Raw genomic sequence first — 20,480 nt, forward strand, 5'->3', positions numbered from 1 at the left:
CGCCCCTCGTCCAAGCACGTTTCCCCCTACCACCTCCCCGACTCACTCCGCCCCACTTTCCCCTCCTTCCCAGCAGTGGTTGGTTAATCACACTCCTTCTTGGGGGAAGCCGCCGGACACCCCCATCCAAGGCCTTCTCTTTCTCATGACTTTATTTTCTCCTGCTCGGAAGTCTACGAGGACGCTTCCGGGTCACGCGGCGCCGACACCAGGAATCATGTGACACCAAGATGGCGGCGCCGCGGTAGCTGAATCCGGGTTGTGGCGTCCTAGGAGCCGCGACGGTTTCTGCCCTCGGGCAGTGAGGGGCGGCAGCGCTTGGCTGACCCCTGCGGCGTCCCGTAGCCTCGCGTTAAGCCTGGTTCAGAGCGAGGGCTGTTGCTTGTCGCGGTGGGTTTCAGGGAGTGCAGGTGACCTCGCTGCAGGTTTCTTGTGCTGGCCGCGCTCGCCGGAGGAAGAAGAGGGCATTTGGGCCTGCGGCCTTGGCGTTCATGAGGCCTCCGAGAGCTCCGGAGGAGCTACAACTCCGAGGGGGCGGCTAGAGTTCGAGTCCTCGGGTGCGTGAGAAGCAGCCTAGGACCCCGGGTTCGGGGAGTCGCAAAGGCGGTAAGGGCTTCGCTTCCTTCTCCGGAGGCCTGCTTTCTGCGCGTCGATTAACCCCGCATTTTTTCCCACTTCCTCTCAATGTTTTCTTCATACATCTGGAAATATGATCAGCGCCCCTGACGTAGTGGCCTTCACTAAAGAGGAAGAATATGAGGAAGAGCCTTACAATGAGCCGGCCCTGCCTGAGGAGTACTCGGTGCCGCTTTTCCCCTTCGCCAACCAGGGTGCTAACCCCTGGTCAAAACTGTCTGGGGCCAAGTTTTCGAGGGACTTCATTCTTATTTCCGAGTTCTCTGAGCAGGTGGGACCCCAACCGTTACTCACTATCCCCAATGACACCAAAGTTTTTGGCACTTTTGATCTCAATTACTTCTCCCTGCGTATCATGTCAGTGGATTACCAGGCTTCCTTCGTGGGCCATCCTCCTGGATCTGCCTACCCCAAGCTGAACTTCGTGGAGGACTCCAAGGTGGTGCTGGGAGATTCCAAGGAGGGAGCCTTTGCATACGTGCACCACCTTACCCTATACGACCTGGAGGCCCGTGGCTTCGTGAGGCCGTTTTGCATGGCTTATATCTCTGCAGACCAGCATAAAATCATGCAGCAGTTCCAGGAGCTTTCAGCCGAATTTTCCAGAGCTTCTGAGTGCTTGAAAACTGGAAACAGGAAAGCATTTGCTGGGGAACTTGAAAAAAAGCTGAAAGACTTGGATTACACCAGGACAGTGCTGCACACAGAAACAGAGATCCAGAAGAAAGCCAACGACAAAGGCTTTTACTCATCTCAGGCAATTGAGAAAGCCAATGAACTGGCCAGTGTGGAGAAGTCCATCATTGAACATCAAGACCTGCTGAAGCAGATCCGCTCATACCCTCATCGGAAGTTGAAGGGGTGTGATTTGTGTCCTGGTGAGATGGAGCACATCCAGGATCAGGCCAGCCAGGCATCCACTACCTCTAACCCTGATGAGTCTGCCGACACAGACCTTTACACCTGCAGACCAGCCTACACCCCAAAACTTATCAAAGCAAAGTCCACCAAGTGTTTTGACAAGAAGTTGAAGACCTTAGAGGAGCTCTGTGACACTGAATATTTCACCCAGACCCTGACTCAGCTCAGCCACATTGAACACATGTTCAGAGGAGACCTGTGTTACCTCCTGACCAGTCAGATTGATAGAGCACTTCTAAAACAACAGCACATAACAAACTTTCTCTTTGAAGACTTTGTGGAGGTCGATGACAGGATGGTGGAGAAGCAAGAAAGCATACCCTCTAAGCCCAGTCAAGACAGGCCGCCTTCCAGGTCTCTAGAAGAATGCCCAATTCCTAAAGTATTAATTAGTGTTGGTTCTTACAAGTCCAGTGTGGAGTCTGTGCTGATCAAGATGGAGCAGGAACTGGGAGATGAGGAGTACAAGGAAGTGGAGGTGACGGAGTTGAGCAGTTTTGACCCCCAGGAAAACTTGGACTACCTGGATATGGATATGAAAGGGAGTATCAGCAGTGGTGAAAGCATTGAAGTTTTGGGCACGGAGAAATCCACGTCTGTGCTTTCTAAGTCTGACAGCCAGGCCAGCCTCACGGTACCATTGAGCCCCCAGGTAGTCCGGAGCAAAGCAGTCAGCCACAGGACCATCAGCGAGGACAGTATTGAAGTCCTCAGTACCTGCCCCTCTGAGGCCCTCATCCCTGATGACTTTAAGGCCAGCTACCCAAGTGCCATTAATGAAGAAGAATCATATCCAGATGGCAATGAGGGAGCCATCCACTTCCAGGCAAGCATTAGTCCTCCGGAGCTGGGTGAGACGGAGGAGGGCAGCATGGAAAACACCCCATCACAAATAGACTCCTGCTGTATTGGGAAGGAGAGCGACGGTCAGCTGGTGCTGCCCTCCAGTCCAGCCCACACACACTCTGACGAGGATGGAGTGGTGAGCAGCCCCCCACAGCGCCACAGGCAGAAGGACCAGGGGTTCCGTGTAGACTTTTCAATGGAAAATGCCAGCCCTTCTTCCCGAGACGACAGTTGTGAAGGGTTTCCCGCTTACGAGCTGGACCCAAGCCACCTGCTGGCTAACCGGGACATCAGTAAGACCAGCCTGGATAACTACTCAGACACCACCAGCTATGTGAGCAGTGTAGCCTCCACCAGCTCGGACAGGATCCCTTCTGCTTATCCTGCTGGCCTGTCTTCCGATAGGCATAAAAAGAGGGCTGGCCAGAACGCCTTAAAATTCATCCGCCAGTACCCCTTTGCCCACCCAGCCATCTACTCCCTGCTCAGCGGAAGGACACTCGTGGTCCTGGGGGAAGATGAGGCCATAGTCAGGAAGCTTGTGACTGCACTGGCTATCTTTGTCCCCAGCTATGGCTGCTACGCTAAGCCCGTGAAACATTGGGCCTCCTCCCCTTTGCACATTATGGATTTTCAGAAGTGGAAGCTTATTGGCTTGCAGAGGTAACTGGTTCCAGGTGTTGGGGAAGGGCCTTGGCCAGATAGGGATGAGGCATATTGGTGTGGTGGAGCCAGAATCAGGAAGCCTGGCTTCTAGACAGGCCCAGTTCCTACCACTGTGTTACTTTTGACAAATCATCCCTCTCTCTGGTTTCCATTTCCTTGTCTGTCATGTGAGGGGGTTGCAGTTCCTAGGTGGTTGCCAATCCCCATCTGTCCCCGAGCTGTGTCAGAATTATTAGGGAAAGTTTTTATTTTTATTTTATTTTTATTTTTTTTGCGACGAAGTCTCGCCATTGTCCCCCAGGCTGGAGTGTAATGGCACCATCTTGACTCACTGCAACCTCCACCTCCTGAGTTCAAGCAATTCTCCTGCCTCAGGCTCCCAAGTAGCTGGGATTGCAGGTGCCTGCCACCACCCCCGGCTAACTTTTCTATTTTTAGTAGAGATGGGGTTTTACCATGTTGGCCAGGCTAGTCTGGAACTCCTAACCTCAGGTGATCTGCCCGCCTCGGCTTCCCAAAGTGCTGGGATTACAGGCGTGAGCCACCACGCCCAGCCGGGAAAGTTTTAAAAATCATGGATTCCTGAATCACACCCCTCGAGGTTCTGATTCGGTTGGTGTGAGGTAAGACATGGAATTTATCTGTGGCCCTCACCAGCCAGACTGCAGGGAGCATCCCTCTATAAAAGCAAAAGGCTCATCAGAAGGGACAGACGACTCCGGGGGAAAGGGTTAGGCCGCTGTCCCTATAAGTGCTCCTTCAACCTTCAGAGCATGCGCAGATGTTGGGTGCTGGGAGCATCTGCCTCCAGCGTCCTGCACAGGCGTGAGGTGCGGCGAGCAGGGGTGGGGAGCCCTGTACCCTGGAGGGTCCCCTGCGGGGCCGAATGGGATGGACTACAGCTCACCCACAGAATTTCTAGGGGAGGTGTGAGAAGACACCGCCTGAGGTTATCATAAGGTGAAACTGTTGTGGTCGTGGCAGTTAGCGGGAGCAGTCGGTGGTCTGGGTCAGGTCCTGGTGTGCCACCACTCGCTGTCTGGATTCGGACCAGCCATCTTATTCATTCAGTCACCCGATCGTGTTGAACACCTCTGAAGGGCTCCCGGGGCCCACCTGAGAGCCATCGGAAGGCTCCACGTTTAGTGCACGTCCAAAAAGCACAGCACAGTGCAGTGCCGGGCCCTGAGAAGTGCTCAGAGGGTGGAACCGGCACTGACACAGGCAGGCAGACTGGGGCCCACCTGAGGCCCAGCTTTAAAAATCATGAGCAGGAGAGTGTCTTCGGTGGCTGTGACCTTCCTGTCCTCAGAGGTGTTGCGCTGTAGAGGCTCTGCACTCTGAGCACCATGGTCCAGAAGTGTCTCTCCTCACTCAGGCCCACTGCTCACATGATGGACTCTCTCTCAGGACTCTCACCTCAGAACACCAGTCTTGCTTGGCCTTGGTTTTTTTCACTCTGCCTGGAAGTGCTTGTAGTTGGGTCAGCCATCTGTGGGGATAAGAGATGACTAAACCACCAAGCTGGTCTCCTGTCATTTGAGGGTTTTTTTGTTTTGTGGTTTTTTTTTTTTTTTTTTTTTTTTTGAGACAGAGTCTTGCTCTGTTGCCCAGGCTGGAATGCAGTGATGTGATCTCGGCCCACTGCAGCCTCTGCCTCCTAGGCTCAGGTTATTCTCGTGCCTCAGCCTCTCCAGTAACTGGGATTATAGGCATGCGCCACCTTGCCAGGCTAATTTTTGTATTTTTTGTAGAGACAGCGTTTCACCATGTTGGCCAGGCTGGTCTCAAATGATCGGCCCACCTCAGCCTCCTGAAGTGCTGGGATTACAGGCGTGAACCTGGCCCTGCTCTCATTTTAAGTGAACACCAGGAGTCACTGTATTGCTCACTAAGCAGCAGTCACAAGCCCGGACCAAAAAGCAGAGCACAGTTCTGGCGGGAGAAAGTGCTAGCCTAGCGTGTGTCAGAGACCCTGGGTTGAGTCCTGGCTTGACCACTAGCTAGCCTGGTGACCTTGCACAAGCTGCCGCCTCACCCAGTCCTCTGTGTGCTCATGGGTCATAGAGGTGTCCTCCCACAGCGGGCATGGGAAGTGCAATGTGAAGCTGCAGTTGGGGTGCCGTGCGCCTGGGGGCCGGAGGCCTGAGGCTTCTCCCTTCCAGTGTCATCTGGCTTCCTGAGGAGGAGCTTTATGGAAACAGAAGTGGAGGAACAGTTAGAATAGCCAGCTTCTTCCAAAAGAAGTGTCACTGTTGGGGCAAGTGTCAGAGCTGCATCAGGGGATGCTGGGCCTGGGAGCAGGTATCCTGGCAGAGATGGAGGGGCAAAAAGGTGGGAGGTGAGACCTGGGTGCCCTGTGGCGATAGCACCTGTGGATCTGGATGTGCAGAGCTTGGGAGGTGTTTGACTCTGGCCGGCCCCGCTTTGGGAGGTGAGAGTGAAGGCAGTAGAGAGCTGAGAAGGCCCCGGAACACAGGGGCCATGCAGTATGGGTTGAGGAGAACGTCTCACTGCCCTTGTGAGCTTTCTTAGCTGTCAGCCACCTGCAGGCCCCAATTCCTCCATGCCCGTGGGATGCATGCGGTCCATAGCCCAGCGCTGTCCCTCTGGTCAGGATGCATGCAGAATGCATGGCCTTTGTGTCTCAGCTGTCCCATCTCTGTGACCTTGCTTTTGCCTTGGTCTGCCACACCCTCCTCAGTCCCTAGAGTCCTCTGTGCTTCTGAGGGCCAGTTCTAAGGCAACTCTGCAAATCTCCCAGGTCTTCCCAACTACAACCTTTCTCAAGGAGAATGAGACCTCATCTCCCTTCACATCGCTGTACTTGTGCACATTTCTTCCCAGTCAGACTGAGCTCATGCAGGACAAGAGTTCTAGGTCATTCTTCATTACAGGGCAATGCCGGGATGTTACAGATGCTCTGTAAATGATTGTTAAATATACAAGAAGATAAAACCCAGGAAGGAAAAAGTACTATGAGATTACCTTGGTCCCAAGTCACCGTCAGTCCTTTTTACACCATACCTGTCTGACATAAACCCTAAATGTCTAGGCCCTACAGGGCAGTCCCTGGTGCTCTGAGGAAGCTGCTCCAGGAGGATGTTTAAGGAACCACTCCCCTCACTGAGTGAACACTGGCATTTTCCTGGCTCTGATGTGCCAGGCATTGGGGCATGAGACCAGATCAGATGCAGTTCTGGGACTCTAGAATCTTGGAGCTCCTTGTCCAGTGGGGAGAAGCCAGTGAACAAACAGCAGTCACCCCACTGGTCAGTGCTAGGCTAAAAGTAGTGATGGTGATGACAGCGCCTACTGAGGACAAGCATTGTCCTAAACATCACTCATTTTGTCTCCACAGCGACCCCATGAGGGATGTAATAGTAGTAACTGGCCCGTACAGTGGCTCATGCCTATAATCCTAAATCTTCGGGAGGCTAAGGCAGAAGGATCACTTGAGCCCAGCAGTTCAGTACCAGCCTGGGAAACAGCAAGCTTTCTTCTCTGCAAACAATTATCTGGGTGTGGTGTCATACGCCTGTAGTACCAACTACTTGGGAGGCCAAGGTGGGAGGATTGCTTGAGCCCAGGAGGTGAAGGCTGCAGTGAGTCACGATTGTGCCACTGCATGCCGGCCTGGGCAACAGAGCAAGACCCTGTCTCTAAATAAAGACAGTAGGAACTGTTATCTCCATCTTACAGATGAGACTCCGAGAGGTTAATGAATTTGGCCAAGGTCACAGCAAGAAAGCAGGAGAGGCTTGGGGAAGGCTGAATATGGTTTAACTTGAATTAAGTACAAGAGGGAGAGAGGTTATTTCAGGCAGAACAAAGAGGTTTTGTTTGCTCGTTTGTTTGTTTGTTTTGTTTTTGAGACAGAGTCTCACTCTGTCGCCCAGACTGGAGTGCAGTGGTGTGATCTCGGCTCACTGCAAGCTCCACCTTCCAGGTTTACGCCATTCTCCAGCCTCAGCCTCCCAAGTAGCTGGGATTGCAGGCGCCCGCCACCACGCCCAGCTAATTTTTTGTATTTTTAGTAGAGACAGGGTTTCACCACGTGAGCCAGGATGGTCTCAATCTCCTGACCTCGTGATCTACCCGCCTCGGCCTCCCAAAGTGCTGGGATTACAGGCGTGAGCCACCCGGCCTGAACAAAGAGGTTTCTAATTTTGAGGCCCCACTGAAAGCTTGCCAGGGCTCCAAAAAAGAGTGCATTCAGCAGGAATTAGACCAGAAAGGGCTTTGTGGGCCACCCACTGCGTTTGACCTTGACCATAAGAGTGGTGAGGAGCCCTTTGAAGATCACGATGATCAGATTTGTCTTCCAGGAAGAGCCAGTGCATGCTGGCTAGGTGGATGCTGGCCTGGGGACAGGAGGCCTCACCTCCCAAGCTTCTGCCTCCACTTTCCCGGCCCTTGCCCTTCCTCCTGACCTTGGCCTGTCTGTTTCAGAGTGGCCTCCCCTGCCGGTGCCGGTACCCTTCATGCCCTGAGTCGCTACAGCCGCTACACGAGCATCCTGGACCTTGACAACAAAACCCTGCGCTGCCCCCTTTACAGAGGCACCCTAGTGCCCCGCCTGGCAGACCACCGCACACAGATCAAGCGGGGCAGCACCTACTACCTGCATGTCCAGAGCATGCTCACTCAGCTCTGCTCCAAGGCCTTCGTCTACACCTTCTGCCACCACCTGCACCTGCCTACGCACGACAAGGAGACAGAGGAGCTGCTAGCCAGCCGCCAGGCGAGCTTCCTGAAGCTGACCCTGGGTCTGGTGAATGAGGATGTCAGGGTGGTCCAGTACCTGGCTGAGCTGCTGAAGCTGCACTACATGCAGGAATCTCCAGGGACCAGCCACCCCATGCTCGGGTTTGACTATGTCCCCAGCTTTTTGTATAAAATCTGAGGTCGGTCCCAGCCACTGTGACCAAGGCCTGTGACTCAGGGTATGGGGAGGGGAGGGGTTGGCATGACCAAACAGTTGCCTGAACTGGACTGTTTAGGTTTCTGGTGTCTGGCAGCATGGTTCCCACGTGGCTCCTGGTAGTTTTCAAGTTGGACGTGGGCAGAAGTGGAGCCTGGGTCCCTCTAAAGGCGTCTGGAGGGATGGTGACAGCTACATTCGGCTCCCTGGTGAAAAGAGGCCCCTGGATGTAGAGGGGGCCTTGGTTTTCTGAGGACTGGCAGCCAGGGCAGAAGGGAAGCCACCAGTCCTTTGGTGGGGTAGGGTGAGGGCAGGAAGGCCAAAACCTGATGGGAGGAGCACACTGACCATATTCAGCATTGCCGGACACTTGAGTGGCAAAATTGAGCGAGGGCGGCAGCTCGGTAACTGTTGTGGTTTGATGGAAAACAGGAGGGCAGAACACCCATCACCTCCTTCAGACCCAGATGCAGACCTTTATTTGCCTCCTGGAGCCTGCTGTCCCAGGGGAGGCCCTGGACCAGCCAGTGGGAGGGAGAAAGGCTGCCACCCTTTGGGTTGTGGGAAACATGCAGCCTTGGCCTCAGGGCCACAGAGCGTGAGCAGCACCCTGTACCCTGTCCTCACCACCTTTACCTGGGAGAGAAATGCCTGTGAGCGGGCCTTGGGACTCACCCCCTACGCTCTTTCGCCAGGAACGAGCGGAGTGTTCCCTAGTCCCAGTGTGAAGCGGGCACAAGTGACCAAAGCCAATGGTGAGGCCCACCTGGGGGCTGGAGAGCACAGCAGGCAGAGCAGGGCTGAGGTGCCATGAGGCCATCCCCGCCACGCAAGGGAGGAGCAGTCAGCAGCCCTCCTGGGTGGCCCACTGGCTCCTGCTGGCCAGAGTGCGTGAGCACTGACTGTCCTCGTGGGGGAGGTCTGCAGACCCGTGTGAACATGGCGGAGGCCACACTGCAGCTCCCACCCACACAAACCTTTGCAACCACTTCACTACCTCTCACTGGGTCTCGTGGGCACTGGACAGCACGGTTCTGTTTAGTCAGCTGGTGCAGGTGGTCAGCCCAGCCGATGAGAACTCAAATGGCACGGATTTCCTGGATGAGCTACCACGTGACGCTCTTCAGGTTCTGCCTTTGGGAGGCTGTGTGCACCTCAGTCACCACAGCTTGTGGCCATCCCCAGTTGAGTCTCCCTTCTGAGGACAAGTTTGAGACTGGGAAGGAGACACCCCTGGTTCCGCCAGCACCTGTCCCACTGATAGTGATCCCCTGGCCTCCCTGAGCCTCCTTAGGCAATGGCCACTGGTTTGTAGACAGAGGGTTTCTTGCAGCCTTGAAAATTTTATTCCCTAAGTGGGGACAGCTCTGGGTATTACTGCTTCTTTGATTTGTTCCACAAAAATTGTGCTGAAATGGACCTGAATCAGCCCTGGGTGTGCATCTGTTGGCGCCTACTGCTGAGGCCCGGCCTGCCCATCGGCCTGTAGTATACACTCGAGGTCATCACGGAGCCAGCCAGCTTCTCTTCTCATCAAGGAGGCAGAGACCCCGGTGGAAGCCGAGAGTGACCAAAGAGGGCTTGCATCACGTCACTCCAGTGGTTCCCTCTGGTGGAAGCCGAGAGTGACCAAAGAGGGCTTGCATCACATCACTCCAGTCGTTCCCTCCTTGTCCAAGTCCTCGTTGTAAGGGCATGGCCTGTTGGCTCCAGCCGTTGGCTTCTGTTCAGGGTCCTTGCTCCCATCAGAGGTGTTTGATTTTGCTCCTGGGGCTGTGATGGAGAACCTTTTGTGGCAGATGGCGCTGCCTACATCTCATTGGTTCTTTGTACCTGTGCCCGTTGCACATGTTCACAGACAGGAGAGTCGCCAGCAATACCTTGGCAGCCTTTAAATGTGAAACGTCTGTTACTTGCGCTGGAGGCAGAGGCTGTGCAGGGAGCCTGCTTCTCATCATGGGCTCCCTTATCTGTACGGCTCCCCCTCCTCCTGTTCTAGATGCTGATTTGTTTTCTCACTGGCTGGCTAATTGCTGTCTACTTACGCCTCCATGGCCATAACTGTGCAACATTTTATCTGAGAAGGCAGGAAGGTCAGAAAGTGATCATTAGCCCCACCACTGTGGCATTCCTGTCCCTAACACAGAAATTCACAGCTCATACTCTTGCCTGGGAAACTTGGGAAAGGCTCATGAGTTTGGGGCAGATCCTGAATTGCAGCCACACTTGGCCTTCTAGAAGCTGAAGCTGTGCACTCAAGTGGTCCTAAGTAGAAGTCCACTTGGGGTATTTGCTGGCACACACCCTCAAGGGTGGTTCAGAAGGTCCTGAGACCTAAGGCAAAAGGCTGCTGGGGCATGAACAGAACAGACTGTCTCAGGGGCAGCCATAGAAGTGGCAAGCAGGGCCAGTCTCCCTCAGGTTGTTCTTCATTAAGTAAAGATGGCTTCGTGACTAGTGTTTAAGCTCCCAGATTTATATTTGGGTTAAAAACTAACTTTTCAATGTGGCAGTTTCAAAGGATTACTTGATGCAAAGTATGTTTCCTTTCAAAGGGATCTTGAAGTGGTACCAGGACTGAGTCATAACTTGGGCAGAGGCAGTTAACACTGGGAAGCCCTGCCCCTCCCCATGCCCCCTTCACTCTGGGGAACTGAAACCTACTATGCAGTGGGACTAATCTCATCAAGAATTTTCAGTTGAGGCCTGGCGCGGTGGCTCATGCCTGTAATCCCAGTACTTTTGGGAGGCCGAGGCGGGCGGATCACCTGAGGTTAGGAGTTCGAGACCAGCCTGGCTAACGTGGTGAAACCCTGTCTCTACTAAAAATACAAAAAAAGTTAGCCAGGTCTGGTAGTGAGTGCCTGTAATCCCAGTTACTTGGGAGGCTGAGGCAGGAGAATCACTTGAACCTGGGAGGCAGAGGTTGCAGTGAGCCGAGGCTGCGCCACTGTACTCCAGCCTGGGCAACAAGAGCGAAAACTCCGTCTCAAAAAAAAAAAAAGAATTTTCATTTGAGGTATTCTTCCAGTAGAAGGTTAATCAGTTTTTAATGAAACCATTAAAAATAACACTTCCCAGAAAATAGGTGACATCAGTGCCCCTTGCTACTTCCTCAGTCCTCACTGTTGCTTTGAGGGCCCAGGTACTGAAACTGGTTGTCTTGAGTTTTGTGTCAAGCTTTTCCTCCAGTGCACTATCCCCCTCCCTCGTTTCTGAAGCAGTCTAGGTTAAACTGGCTATGCGGGTAGTTGTGGACTGGTCATTTTCAAAAGCCCCACTTTAGAGATCCGGCCACAGCTTTTTATATCGCATCGCACAGGACACATCAGCCTGAGCTGCTGCCTCATGCCTGTTTCCCCAGGAACCTCACTCCTTTGGTGGAACCTTGGGATTTTAGAAATTGTGGCTTTTCCATACCTCATTTACTCCAACAGTTGAAGTTACACACATTGCTCCCGAATTTGGAAATAGACCGCAGTACTCTACCTTTCATTCCCCATCTGGCCTTTACCTTCTTTGCTTCAGTGGTGGAAAACAGTTGCCATATTGAAAGTATAGTAGATTTCAACCTCACACAAACGACAAGTCCCATTTCACAATCCTAGGAAGGCCCACCAATTTCATTTCACACACCAGGGCGGCTGCAGTTGGAGGCCGAGGGCAGCCCTCTGCTCACTGAATGTCTTGCATGCGCTGACTGCTGCCCGCGTGCTGAACATGCCCCGCCGCCCAGGCCCAGCACTGCATGTTGGGTCAGCGTCTAGTGCTGCTGTCACGTCTTTGTCTGCACAGCCAGTAGCATTGTCTCAGCCAGGGGGTTTATCAGAAGGTGTGCAAGGCCTTTGGGGGAACTGAGCCCCTATAGTGGGCAGTCTCCTTTACGTTCCCACCTCCCCGAAAAGCACAGAAGACAGTGCCTTGGTTTGTGCTTTGAAGTAAACCAGCCAGCTTTCTGGCTTTGCCCCAGTACTGTGATGGAACATAATAAAACTGGAGATACGGTTTTAACACTGCAAAAAGGAAAAAGCATCAAGTTTCTACTTCTGGCTGGAAAGCAAAACCAATCTCAGCTGACAAGACTGGGCAAACTAAGTTTTCCTGAGTCCATTCTCCTTCGAGCCCTGACCTAACCTGGCCTTACCTCATTAAGGTTTGGTTAAAGCAGTGGCAAGGAGGCGGCAAGAGTGGATGGGGGTGTGGGGAGGGGATGAACACTCTGCAGCCAATTAATCTGTTGGTAGGGGCCCAGCTTCTTGAGAGTGCTTATTCAGCTCAAGAGTGGAGGCTGTACACAGCGAGCCCTGGAGATGGCAGCTTGTCTCCAGCTGGGGAGGGTTCAGGCCCCTGAATTGAAGACCACTTTGGTAGCAGAAATGTAGGGACTGGTCACTCATTTCTTTTGGTAGCAGAAATAAGTTGAGTCACCCACAACTCACGGATTCTGTAGCAGCTGCTCCACCCACAATAAAGCAAACGCCAACAGGCTAGACCCCAGATTGCAGGGGCTGCCACCTACAAGGTGGGACCGCAGGCTGCCTCACCGGGATTGTCTGCCACTAAATAGCTGGAGTCATAGATTGAGATAAATGCCACCTTCAAGGTTGCAGTGAAAAGCATAGTCCTATGTGATGAATTCATATGTGTTATTTTTTAAAAAGCTATTTTATTACTGCATGTTCCCGTCCCGTCTCGTGAATGTGAGTCCCCGCCACCACGTGAGCTGCAGTTGTTGCAGCGGCTGGTGCAGGAGTGCGGCTGGCGCGTGTGTGATAGCATCTCGTAGGTGTTGCTGCACAAGAGTTAACCAGAGTCAATGCCAAACACATAGTATGAGAAGTGTACTTTTTAAGAAATTAATTTATTTGAGTTCAAATATTTTTGAAATACGAAAATTGGTTGTATTTTTTAAAGCTATAATTCTTGTAGACATTCTGTGGTTAAAAATTTGATTGTGCTTATTAAAAATGGTCATCTATGTTTTGCACTTCAGCTACGTGAAAATAAAGTTTCTTTGGGAAGGTGACATTTGGCTTCCTGATTACGGGAAGGAGTTGGTTATCTCAGGTGGAGCAGGAAAGCCTGGTTGATTCTCACACCAGAATGGGACTGTGACTTCCCAGGATGGAGGGAGGAGACCATTGCTACACCACACTTTGAGTTACTGACAGCAAAACCCTCCCACCATACTGGGTGCATCTTGTGTACACTTGGTTAACATACACTTCTGGTTTACAGCAGAAGGTTCAGAGGCGAATTCAGTTCTCCTTTGGCATGCCACTGGATAACAAGATAGTGAGAGGGGCAGTGTGTACAAGCTGTGGACATGGGCATTTCCTCTCTGTTGCAGCAAGGTGGAGGAAAGCCAGGGAGAGTAAAACGCTAGAATCTTCCTAATAGCTTTGCCCTACACCACGGTCTAAATGATTATGGCCAAGTGGCTACATAGTATTTTATTTTTCTAGAATTATATCCAGCTGTGAGAAAGCCAGGTTCAAATTTAAATCCTTTAATTAATAACCTGTCCCAGAATTACTAACAGTGAGACTTAAACAAATTTTGATTTGTGAAGAAAACATGAAAAAAGTCCAAAAGAAACCCCGTCAGAGGGCCCAAGTGTCAACCGTTCCCCTGTGGAGCAGCTCATCCATTTCTCAAGTGGGGGTCCTCCGGCAGGCGGCTTCCTCTGTGGCGCCAGGCGGGTCCAGAGTGGACCGGCTCCTTTAGAAGTCGGGCAGGCCAGGCAGAGGGAAGAGAGAGGCGAAGCTCTCAACCTCCTCCCGGAGAGCCTGCACGGCCCCCTGGTACTTATCCCCTGCCAGTCTCTCCTTGAACTCCTTCAGGGTGGCTCTGACACCAATGTCGCTCTGGATCTGCAGGGTCAGCTCTATCCCTGTGCGACAAGACACAAGTGAGTCACCCCACACCACACACCAAGTGAGGCGCAATGGCTGGGGGCCGAGGCACAACTGCCAGAATGTCCCCCAGCTGGGGAGCGCGGCAGGGCACAAGGTCTCCATGCTTACCTCAGTTACTCTCGGATGCACCCACCCTTAGATGTCCTGGGTAGCCCAAATTTATAAACCTCTCAGACAAGGTGATTTACGTAAGTGTTTTTTGCTGTCTCCCACCCCAACACTCAGCCTTGGTGCAGAATTGTCTTTCAGTGGCAGGATCTCAGCTACTCATCACAATCAGAAACTAAATACACACGATAAGATGTGGCAACTTCCAAAAGCTTATCCTTACCTCTGTGAATAAACTGGGCTACTTTTTGGAAGTCTTTTTCCAAAAGTCCACGAGACGTCAGTGCTGGGGTCCCCAGCCGCAGTCCACTGGGCCGCAGAGCACTTCTGTCACCTACAAGATAAATGGGGCTCTGTCCCTACGCCACATTGTCACCACTGTGACAATGGTGCATTTAAAAAGGGACACGTGGGCAAAAGAGAACTGGCCTGAGGATACTGGCTGGCTGTAGCAAGGAGAGTACAACTGATTCAGAAACTAAAATAGAACGCAAGGCACAAGGAGGCACAACCACGTTTTGGCCGTTCTTACTTAATTACTAGTACACAAAGTGGTCTGATGTGCCCCTTGCTCCTAAAAATGAGGTTAACATCTGTCTGGGTCTGAGATGCATCATCAATATTTTGTTAACAACCCAGAGAAAAATGCAGCCTCTGACCTCCCTCATCTAATGAATGTACCACCTCCAACGGCTCCACATCAGTCTTTTTGCTCCTTGGCAGGGTCAGGGCCAAGTACAAAGGTGCAGCCGAGAGACAGCCAAGGTATGGTCCCCGCCCCTGCTCCAGTTTTTTTTTTCCTGAGACAGAGCCTCACTCACCCAAGCTGGAGTGCAATGGTGTGATCTCAGCTCACTGCAGCCTCCGCCTCCCAGGTTCAAGCGATTCTTCTGCCTCAGCCTCCCGAGTAGCTAGGACTACAGGCGTGTGCTACCACGCCCGGCTAATTTTTTGCATTTTTAGTAGAGACAGGGTTTCACCGTTAGCCGTCTCAATCTCCTGACCTCGTGATTCACCCACCTCAGCCTCCCAAAGTGCTGGAATTACAGGCGTGAACCACCGTGCCCAGTCCAGTTTTTTGTTTGTTTGTTTGTTAGAGTCTCATTCTGTTGCCCAGGCTGGAGTGCAGTGGTACAATCTCCACTCACTGCAACCTCTGCTTCCCGGGTTCAAGCATCTCTCCTGCCTCAGCCTCCCGAGTAGCTGGGATTAGAGGTATGCACCACCATGCCCAGCTAATTGTTCTATTTTTAGTAGAGACAGGGTTTCACCATTTTGGCCAGGCTGGTCTTGAATTCCTGACCTCAAGTGATCCACCTGCCTCGGCCTCCCAAAGTGCTGGGATTACAGGCGTGAGCCACCGTGCCCCATCCCCACTCCAGTTTTTATCTGAGGTCTGTCTCCAGAGCCAGTATCTTCATCAGCTACAACTCTGGCCAGAAGAAATGCAGATGGGAGAGGAGTGAAGGAGAAGGCCAAGGATGATTCTCACCTGGGCAGGTGTTCTTGTTGCAGGCAATAGAACAGGCTTCTAGCACCTTCTCAGCCCTTCCACCGTCTGTGCCTTTGGAACGGAGATCCACGAGGATCAAATGGTTGTCAGAACCACCTGGAAACAAAGTTGGACACATAGAAATGCAGGCTAATTCTATGCCGTGAAGGAATCTGTGACATGAAGGCAAGGGTGAAGGCGGCCAAAGCAGATGAGGTCAGGAAGGTGAGCACCCCCACCACATGGCCCGGGATTCTAATGCCCACGAGAGATGTGCATGCCTAAGAATGTGAAAGGAAGGATAGAGCACTTTTGAAAGGGGTAACTGGCCGGGCGCGGTGGCTCAAGCCTGTAATCCCAACACTTTGGGAGGCCGAGACGGGCGGATCACGAGGTCAGGAGATCGAGACCATCCTGGCTAACATGGTGAAACCCCGTCTCTACTAAAAATACAAAAAACTAGCCGGGCGAGGTGGCGGGCGCCTGTAGTCCCAGCTACTCAGGAGGCTGAGGCAGGAGAATGGCGCAAACCCGGGAGGCGGCTTGCAGTGAGCTGAGATCCGGCCACTGCACTCCAGCCTGGGCGACAGAGCAGGACTCCGTCTCAAAAAAAAAAAAAAAAAAAAAAAAAAAGAAAGGGGTAACTGATCATACAGCAGAGGGCCTGACATTCCCATTGGGAAGGGACAGCTTCCTCAGGCTGCTCCCTGAGGACACGTTGCTCAGACACGTTTCTCTGACACGTTGCTTGGGCATTTCTCTAACATGGATGGTAAAGGCTCCCCCGAAGGCAGCACGAGTATTGGACAGTGGTTCAAGTTACTTTGGGGGTAAGGGGCATGCTCACGGAGCACATTAGGTGCCAGACACTGTAGCCTGTGGTAGGTTTTCCCGGATCCCTTGAGGCTGATGGTATTATCAAAGTGGTAAGGTGACAACAGCAAGGCTAACAGAGTTTTCTGCGCCTGGTCCGAGGTCACACAGGAGGATCCTTTCACTTTGAACCTTCATTAAGCCGGGGTATTGCCTTGGGTGCTGACGGCACTAGGGCCTCTGCTTCTGGGCTGTGTTGCAGGGATCCCTTTGAAGATACGGGCGAGCTAGGGCTCCAGCTTGGCTTTGCATCCCCCCAGCTGTGCCCACTCACTTGCTGTGTGGCTTTAGGCAGGCAGCTCAACATTGTGAAACCTCAGATGCCCATTTGTAACAAAAACACCAGTAATTCACAGGGCTGTCATGAGGTTTAAGTAAGATACCGGACACAGTGCTTCTCACAGTGCCAGGCACCAAAGCGGGCATTCACAAGCATTATCTATTTCAGCCGTGTGCATCGGGCCCTCAGAGGGTAGAGTGACAATGACAAAGTCACCAGGGAGAGGGCAGGCCCATGCCATGAGATGCCCATGGTGACAGGGACTATGGCCTAAACCCTCACAACTCCAAGGGTGGCTCCCAGACCAGCATCACCCAAGACCTGGTCAGAATCTGCATCGTACCAGCAGCCCCAGGGGTGGTGTGCACATCCAAGTTTGAGAAACAGGGACCTAAAGCAGTGGTCCCCAACCTTTTTGGCACCAGGAACTGTGGAAGACAGTTTTTCCACGGATGGCATTGGGGGATGGTTTGGGGATGAAATTTTCACCTCAGATCACCGGGCATTAGATTCTCAGAAGGATGCAGGTATAATCAGAAGGAAAAAAAAGATAGTTTCTCTAAAGAGGCCCAACCTAGATCCCTCACATGTGCAGTTCACAACGGGGTTCAGCTCCTGTGAGAATATAATGCTGCCATTGATCTGACAGGAGGCAGAGCTCAGGTGGCAATGCTCTCGGCCCTGCTCACTTCCTACTATGCAGCCAGGTTCCTAACAGGCCACAAACTAGTACTAGTCCGTGGCCTGGAGGTTGCGGACTCCTGAGCTAAAGCACCCTGAAGGTCACAGTCCACATGAGGACTTCTTGGGCTTTGTTATTTGAAGACATGGAGGATGAAGGGAGAACAGAAAGTAAGTGAAGTAGAACATAAAAGAGGGTGTGGCTGGTACTGCTGAGGAGACACCACTGGCCCGGCCTTTCCAGGTGCTGCCACACATGCAGGATTGGGTGGGAGCCCCACTCCTTAGACCAGGGGTCCTGTGATCCCTGTAAAGGGCAAAGGGCATGGTGCAGAGAGTGGGCACTCAGGTCTACACACAGCAGGACCCACATTCCTGGACCACACCACTGCTAGCACAACCGGCAGTCTCGTGGGACTCGGTATCAAGTCGCCCTTCCTCAGGAGGATCGAGTATGCTGCCCGCCAAAAAGAACGCGCTCTCCCCGTGGAAACCTGCAGTGGCTGTGAGGTGGATGGCACCCCACAGTGGGGCCCTGACCTGGGAAGTCCATCTCATTCACAGCCCACAGCTCCAGAATGTACAGATCCAAACATGGCTATAGCAAGCCAACTCCCCAGGAACATGCAGCAAACTGGGAGGGGACAGCCCATGCACCCAGCTCAGCGGGGTGAGAGAAGACACTCCCATGGCACAGTGCCAGGCATCACCACAGAGTCCTGGCTCTGCCACCTACCGGGTGTGTGACCACTACAGTCCAACCTCTCGTGAGCCTCAGGTCATCCTGCAAAGCTGTTCTGAGGACATGCAGTCCTTATGCTGGTGACCAATCACAGCCACTATTCCCAACATCTGTGGCTCACCCAAGGGGGCAGCTGGCTGGTCTGAGGCAGGGGGAGGCTTTCCAGCTGGAGGTGAGGCTGACCTCCTCCCAAGGTGGGCCCCAGTCATTGCAGCTGCAGCAGCAGAGCCTGGACCACATCCCGGTTGCACAAACTGAGGAGCAAGCCCTAATGCAACCACAAGAACAGGCCTGCTGAACACCATCTGTGTCTGTACCTGTGACTATTTTGTAGCCCAGCTCCATCAGTGCCTCAGACAGAGCCCTGCAGTTGGCCACCACCTGGTGCTGATAAACTTTAAATTCCAGAGTCATAGCTTGCTTCAGGGCCACAGCAACCCCTGGACAGGAAGAGACAATAGGTCAGGAGAACAGGATAAAATCATACACAGATGATAAGTCAAACAACATTCCTGTTTTTACTCAAGCTTCCTTGCTTTTCAATGTCACCCCTTGCTTTTGGGTTGGATTACATTTTCCTCCAAAATGATATATTTAAAAATTTATTATTATTATTTATTTTTTGAGATGGAGTTTCACTTCTGTCGCCCAGGCTGGAGTGCAGTGGCATGATCTTGGCTCACTGTAACCTCTGCCTCCCAGGTTCAAGTGATTCTTCTGCCTCAGCCTCCCTAATAGCTGGGAATACAAGCACATGCCACCACGCCCAGCTAACTTTTGTTGGTATTTTTAGTAGAGATAGGGTTTCACTATATTGGCCAGGCTGGTCTTGAACTCCTGACCTCAAGTGATCCACCTGCCTTGGCCTCCCCAAGTGCTGGGATTACAGGCATGAGCACCGTGCCCAGCCAAAAAAATTTTTTATTTTTATATTTTTTGAACAGGGTCTCACTCCCATTGCGTAGGCTGGAGTGCGGTGGCATGATCACAGTTCACTGCAGCCTTGACTTCCTGAGCTCAGATGATCCTCCCATCTCAGTCTCCTGAGTAGGTGCGACTACAGGTACGTCCTACCACACCTGGCTAATTTTTTTTTTCTTTTTTTTTTTTTGAGACGGAGTCTCGCTCTGTCGCCCGGGCTGGAGTGCAGTGGCCGGATCTCAGCTCACTGCAAGCTCCGCCTCCGGGGTTTACGCCATTCTCCTGCCTCAGCCTCCCAAGTAATTGGGATTACAGGCGCCCGCCATCTCGCCCGGCTAGTTTTTTGTACTTTTTAGTAGAGACGGGGTTTCACCGTGTTCGCCAGGATGGTCTCGATCTCCTGACCTCGTGATCCACCCGTCTCGGCCTCCCAAAGTGCTGGGATTACAGGCTTGAGCCACCGCGCCCGGCCTTTTTTTTTTTTTTTTTTGAGAGATGGGAGTCTTGCTCTGTTGCTCAGGCTGGAGTGCAGTGGCGCGATCTCGGCTCACTGCAACCTCTGCCTCCTAGGTTCAAGCGATTCTCCTGCCTCAGCTTCCTAAGTAGCTGGGACTACAGGCATGTGCTACCATGTCCAGCTAAGTTTTGTATTTTTCAGTAGAGACAGGGTTTCACTATATATTGGCCAGGCTGGTCTGGAACTCTTTTTTTTTTTTTTTTTTGAGGCAGAGTGTTGCTCCATTGCCCAGGCTGGAGTACAGTGGCGTGATCTCAGCTCACTGCAAGCTCCGCCTCCCGGGTTCATGCCATCCTCCTGCCTCAGCCTCCCGAGTAGCTGGGACTACAGGCACCCGCCACCGTGCCCGGCTAATTTTTTGTATTTTTAGAAGAGATGGGGTTTCACCGTGGTCTCAATCTCCTGACCTCGTGATCTGCCCGCCTCGGCCTCCCAAAGTGCTGGGATTACAGGCGTGAGCCACTGCGCCCAGCCTGGTCTGGAACTCTTGACCTCAAGTGATCCACCCACCTCAGCCTCAAAGTGCTGGGACTATAGGCGTGAGCCACTGCGCCCGGCCACGCCTGGCTAATTTTTTATATTTTTAGTAGAGATGGGGTTTCTCCATGTTGGCCAGGCTGGTCCCGAACTCCTGGGCTCAAGTGACCCGCCTGCCTCAGCCTCCCAAAGTGCTGAGATTATAGGCATGAGCCACTGCGCCCAGCTGATATGCTTCTCTGAGGAACTGCTGTTGAGGTAAGCGTGGAAGTTTCCCTAAGCGTGGAAGTTCTGTGCTAACATTACCATACCAAAGCTGTTAAGCAAGATGGATTTTACATCCTTTTTAATCTTGATGTGTGAAAATGATTACTTAGCAGCCCTAAGAGCTGATGCTCTTGACGCCAGATTATGCAGCTCTCTCAGGTCAGAGCGCAGGTAGGAGGTGCAGCCTTCGTCCTACCCTGCACCACCGTTC

General features: G+C 52.6%; 2 protein-coding genes across 4 annotated transcripts in view; one reads left to right on the forward strand and one right to left on the reverse strand.

Annotated features, from left to right (window-relative positions):
* The first annotated feature begins 217 nt into the window (after nt 1-217).
* Nucleotides 218-13,019, forward strand: SMCR8 (SMCR8-C9orf72 complex subunit). The gene is made up of 2 exons (XM_001095753.5): nt 218-3,066; nt 7,522-13,019. The coding sequence occupies exons 1-2, from the start codon at nt 710-712 to the stop codon at nt 7,973-7,975; spliced, it is 2,811 nt and encodes a 936-aa protein (XP_001095753.3). The 5' UTR covers nt 218-709; the 3' UTR covers nt 7,976-13,019.
* SHMT1 (serine hydroxymethyltransferase 1) overlaps nt 12,839-20,480 on the reverse strand; it is a 39,248-nt gene continuing 31,606 nt past the window's right edge. For 2 of the 3 annotated variants that reach the window (XM_015118682.3, XM_077968700.1), the window contains 4 exons: nt 18,405-18,527; nt 15,512-15,628; nt 14,243-14,353; nt 12,839-13,886 (listed from right to left, as the gene is read on the reverse strand). In XM_015118682.3, the coding sequence (XP_014974168.1) occupies nt 13,717-13,886; nt 14,243-14,353; nt 15,512-15,628; nt 18,405-18,527 (521 nt within the window). In that variant the 3' untranslated portion in view covers nt 12,839-13,716. 3 annotated transcript variants of the gene reach the window in all.

The sequence above is a fragment of the Macaca mulatta genome, chromosome 16 (assembly GCF_049350105.2).
Source record: "Macaca mulatta isolate MMU2019108-1 chromosome 16, T2T-MMU8v2.0, whole genome shotgun sequence".
NCBI lineage: Eukaryota > Metazoa > Chordata > Mammalia > Primates > Cercopithecidae > Macaca > Macaca mulatta.

Excerpts from the sequence above, each read along its gene's own strand:
- SMCR8 (XM_001095753.5), top strand. The coding sequence starts at position 710 with ATGATCAGCGCCCCTGACGTAGTGGCCTTCACTAAAGAGGAAGAATAT. Across the intron at positions 3,067-7,521 it reads AAGCTTATTGGCTTGCAGAG|AGTGGCCTCCCCTGCCGGTG; the intron begins GTAACTGGTTCC and ends TGTCTGTTTCAG.